This window comes from Siniperca chuatsi, linkage group LG18 (assembly GCF_020085105.1).
Source record: "Siniperca chuatsi isolate FFG_IHB_CAS linkage group LG18, ASM2008510v1, whole genome shotgun sequence".
NCBI lineage: Eukaryota > Metazoa > Chordata > Actinopteri > Centrarchiformes > Sinipercidae > Siniperca > Siniperca chuatsi.
In genome coordinates this window covers 379,042-384,041 of record NC_058059.1, presented here as the reverse complement: position 1 = coordinate 384,041, position 5,000 = coordinate 379,042, and the positions used below count along the sequence as shown (strand labels likewise).

The window sequence follows — 5,000 nt, the reverse complement described above, 5'->3', positions numbered from 1 at the left end:
CAAGCGACGATGCCGTCCCAGTCTGACTGACGAGCAGCAGCTGTCAATCAACAGAGCGAGAACAGGTACTGTTTAAACCGGCATTTTCTCGACGGGGTTCTTTGTGGGTTAAGTTTGTGTCAGAGCGCCCACCAGAGGAGAACGCCGTGATGGCAGGAAGACGCAGCTCCTCGTAGGACAACCCCTTCTTCTTCTTCTGCTCTTTCTTCTTGTTAATGGAGCCTGGACAAAACAAGCACAGAACATTATATTTCAGCCAGACTCCGTTCAAACATCTGGATTTTATTATGTTCTAGTTTCTCAGCAGAACCAACGTCAAGTCAAAAAAGCAGCTGTTTATCCCGACTGCCTCCTTTTTTCCTTCTTCATGGTGACAGTGAATCGGAAATGATCGAGGAAAAACACCAGATTTGTTTTTAAAGCATCCTGTTGTACTAAATCAATTCTAACTGGTTGTTACCATGGATACCAAATCAAACAGCAGCCTCTGACCAGTCACACAGCATTTCGGTTCACATACGTTAGTTGTTCTCTGCTGCTGAGCAAAGCATATTTAAAATCACATCTTTTAAACAGAGTCTGGTTGGACGGCTGAACTGACCGTGACCCAAGTTCTTGTTGAAGCGCTCGTGGACGGTGGAGAAAGACTGCAGCGTCCCATCCTGACCTGCAGGGGGCAGAAAGAACATCGTTTACATTCTGCTAATTTATTTTACAAAACTAATAAAAATGTGTATTATACTGTAAAATATGTAAAAAATAAAATAAAATAAATAAACTAACTAAAATAAACATTAAAAGCACCCAAGTAGAACTAAAATTATTAGTAAAACAATTTAAAAAACATATAAATATAATAATAATAATAATAATAATAATATAACACGATTAATATAATAAAATAATTATTAACTGTATAAAATAAATTATGTTTTATGCTGATGATGAAGCAGTTTATTTACCAGCACTGAGGATGTTTTTTCCGTCGTTGCCGTGGTGATGGATGGTGGTGGGCGGGGCACTGTGGCCCTGACGACGCCGCAGCAATCTGGCTCCACCCCCCTCTTGGTCAAATATCCACACCTGCAAACAAAAACAAATAATTACTAATTAATTAGGATTAGTGGAGGAGGACTGAATACCATGTCTTTAATAAAGAGAAAATTCAATTAAAAACACAAAATCAAAAAAGAAAATATATATATAAAAAATTAGTATGTATGAAAAAATACATTTGTAACACTAAACAGTAATAAGGGTGAAGTTTTCACAGGTTCATCTTCTTTAATGTTTGTTTTAATTAGTTTTAATTGCAGTCGTGTCTGTCTGTCTGTTTTACCTTGATGGCATTGTCGGCTCCGTTGGTGACCAATAGCGGCTCTCCGTGCAGGAAGGTTGCCGCGGCAACGGCTGTGCTGTGGGCATGTCTCTGCTGAGTGACCAGCTGACGGCGCTCCAGATCCCAGAATGCAATGTGGCCCTGAGGACTGCCAGATGCCACGATGGGAGGACCGTCTGACAGAAAGAGAGAGATTCCATGAGAGTAGCGGCGCCTGAGTCCATCTCAACCGGGACCTAAAAAAGTGGGACCTTTGCAAAATAACCTTCAAATAATCTTCAGAACGGACCCTAAAGAGGTAACTGCATCAATCAACGAGAACAGAAGAGGAAATATATCATGTGAATGGCAGTGAATGGAGCGGCATGAGACTACCACCTGTACCTGTTCTGAAAGCGAGCGAGCTGATTGGTCCCCAGTCTTGTGTGAAGCTCATCAGCGTCTCGTCCAATCGGATGTTGTGAATTATGATGCGCCCCGTCGCCGTGCCGATGCCGACCACATCCACCGCAGGACTCTGGGAAATTAAGTTTTTATTATTAAAAAAAATTAAAAATATGATCGAGGCTCACTTCAATTTTAAATTAGTTATTTTCAAATAAAAAGCATTGATAAAAAAAATCAAAGTAACATTCAGTTGGGATAAATCAACATTCATCACTTTCTCTTTAACATTAACTTCCTTTCTTAGATTGTTTTAAATGTGTGATTCAGAATCAACAATCAGCTTTTAAATGCTTAAACGAAAGCAAACATTAAGAGCTACAATAACATTTTACAGACACTTTAGTTTGTTTCCGTTGTCTTCTTTAGTTATTTTGTCCTTTACTTTGTTGATGTTAATTGAACATTTTTCAAAATAAATTATTTAAAACATTTAAATATTACAAAAATGCGAGTATAATTTATCTCTAAATTTAGAAAATGACTCACCTGGTTCAGAACAGTTACTCCTGCTGACCAGCCGGGGAACGTGAACAACAACTTACTGAACACAGAGAAGAAGAAAACAACAATCAGCAACATAATACGTTTAAAGTGTTAAAAAACTGAATTAATGAGATAGAGATGGACAGCTAGCTAGTCTTGTTGTTAAACATACTGTCAGATTACATTCACTGTTTGTCAGCCGAACGCCGTGTTGTTGACTTTGAGTCTTGCTAGCATAACGTTAGCTTTCTGGCTCAGAGCTCAGCCAACGGGTTCTACGAGCTGAGCGGACTAGAAACATCTAACGAGGTTCGTCCTATTTACTGGAGAAGTGAAGGTTTCCGTCGCATAAGAACCTCGTGGGACGGTAATGATTCAGAACAGCTGACCGGGTCTGGGGCTGAGGACTGGGGGTTTCTGGGCCGGCCCTGCTGTTCTGCCTGAGCTCGACTGAGATGTTCTGCCGTGCGTACGGCTGTTTGCCGTGTTGGACGCCTGTTGTCTCGTGTTGCTGGCTGACCGGAGAAGTTCAAACAGATTCTAACGTTAATAATGAAATTTAATATATACGAGCTCCTGACTACAGGCTGTTCTATGTTTTATAACTACAGCTCTTATTGCTGAGCTGCTCTGTTCATCGCACCGCAGAGCGGCGAGGATGAAGTGTGGCGAAAGAAATATTCTTACACCTATTTGGTTTCAAACAGAAAAATACTGAACTAAGAGCAGCTTAACTCATCTAAACTTCATTCAAACTCGACAGAAACAAAAGAAAACTCAGCCAAACCGTCCTGGTTAGTGTTTCCACTGTTCCAACAATCACCAGCTCTGGTTTGGTGGAAATAAACCAGTTAATCACAGATAGGCGACACCTGTCTGTTAGCTTTTAGCCGTTAGCCGAGTCGGACTGTGCTGTGGAAAGACGGTCGTCCTGCCATTGGCTGCAGCATAACGGCATATTAATTAATCATTTTTAGGTTTTAAAACGGTGATTTTGATATTTCTTGCTTTTGTGTTTGTTTAGTTGAAACGTAGTTAATGTGGCAGATTTTTTTTTTAATGTGGCGAAACTTCATTAAAAACGCACAGTAAATGAACAATGATGTGATAAATCTGTCCTGAAGGCACCGACTGACCTGAACAACTGACATCATGATGCTCTTTTACCTTTCAGGTGTTTCACAGTGAAATCTGACGGGAAGTTTGGAGGTTTTGGGGCTGTAGAGACCTGTTAGCCTGGATGCTAACATGCTAACATGCTAACCTGGTCTTGATGTTCCAGAGCTGCAGTGCACCCTGGGAGCTCCCGAGCAGCACCTTGTTCAGGTAGGTGCTGGGGTGCATCATGGCCGACACGTCGAAGGTGGCAGGGTCAAACTGCAGCCGCAGGTAGATGTCTGAGAGAGAGTAAGGCATGATGGGTAACAGGAAAGGTAAAATACAGAAGCAGAGGAGAGTAAGTGAAGCCCCGCCCCCTCACCTCCTCCCTGGACGTCCCAAACGATGACGTCACCACCGCTGTCAGCAGAGATCAGCTGATCACCCAGAGGAAGCAGCAGACGCACTTCCTGTCTGTGTCCATGGTAACGCATCACCACCTGTAAGGAGAGCAAACTGGGTCAAAATACTCTTATTATTTATTCTTTTATTTGACTTTTTTGTTATTTTGTTTTCTCTCTGGTTTCTACATTTGAACAAAACTTTCAAAACAAATATATAAAATCTAAAACTTAACTGAAGAAAAAACAAAAGCATAAAATACATTTTAATAACAATTATTTAAAAAATATTGTTTAAAAAACTACATTTTGGCTCTAATCTGGTTTTTGAATTTCGAACATTAAACACAAAAGTTACCGATTTAAAAAAAAAACAATAAAAACAAAATGGAAGCAAAAAAAACGATTATAAAAACAAATTCTGAAAACATTTTAAAAAAGGATCAATTGTTTATTTTTATGTTAAATATATTTCAGCCTGTTTGTCTCTAAACAAAGATTTTATTTAAACAAAAGAAAATGCGAAAAACTTTAAAAAAAATTACAGATTAAAAACATTAAATAGTCAAATTTAAATACATTTATAAAATGGAAGCAAAAAATGTTTTAAAATAAAGTTTTCTTACCTCTTTGTTCCTGGCGAAGGCGCTGATGAGACGTCCGGCGGCGGCAAATACCAACATCCTGTCTGCTGCCATACAGCTGATGTCATCTGATAGGCTGTTACCTAGACAACCACCACATTACATCACAACACAGCAACCAATCAGAGCAGAACTTTCAGCATTATCATCATCAGAGTGAATTCAGTTTAAAAATATTTAAATCTACTTACTGACAGCAACAATCCCCAACCGGTTCACCTGAAAGTAATCAATACATCAATTAATCAATACATTTATCAACTCATCAGTCAACATGCTGATCTCTGACATAAACTGTGTAAATGTATAATTACTGCAGGAAATGATAGTTGATTTAAACGCCTGCATTCAGAAACTACTGAAATATTCACTGCGAACAGCAGAAAGCAGTGTGACCACCAGGGCCACGAGGACCACCAGGGCCACGAGGACCACCAGGGCCACGAGGACCACCAGGCCCACCAGGGCTACAAGGGCGACCAGGGCCACGAGGACCACCAGGACGACCAGGGCCACGAGGACCACCAGGGCTACCAGGACGACCAAGGCCACGAGGACCACCAGGGCTACCAGGAGGACCAGGGCCAC

General features: G+C 40.6%; 1 protein-coding gene across 1 annotated transcript in view; it reads right to left on the bottom strand.

The window, feature by feature from the left end:
- Positions 1-5,000, bottom strand: part of wdr36 (WD repeat domain 36) — a 12,385-nt gene that overhangs the window by 5,411 nt on the left and 1,974 nt on the right. The window contains exons 2-12 of the mRNA XM_044174806.1: positions 4,604-4,631; positions 4,395-4,495; positions 3,750-3,867; positions 3,534-3,666; positions 2,273-2,327; positions 1,724-1,856; positions 1,340-1,515; positions 963-1,083; positions 602-667; positions 133-222; positions 1-40 (exon numbers count right to left, since the gene is read on the bottom strand). The exon at positions 1-40 is cut by the window's left edge and continues 103 nt beyond it. Coding sequence (XP_044030741.1) covers positions 1-40; positions 133-222; positions 602-667; positions 963-1,083; positions 1,340-1,515; positions 1,724-1,856; positions 2,273-2,327; positions 3,534-3,666; positions 3,750-3,867; positions 4,395-4,495; positions 4,604-4,631 — 1,061 coding nt within the window. The remainder of the gene's footprint in view (positions 41-132; positions 223-601; positions 668-962; positions 1,084-1,339; positions 1,516-1,723; positions 1,857-2,272; positions 2,328-3,533; positions 3,667-3,749; positions 3,868-4,394; positions 4,496-4,603; positions 4,632-5,000) is intronic.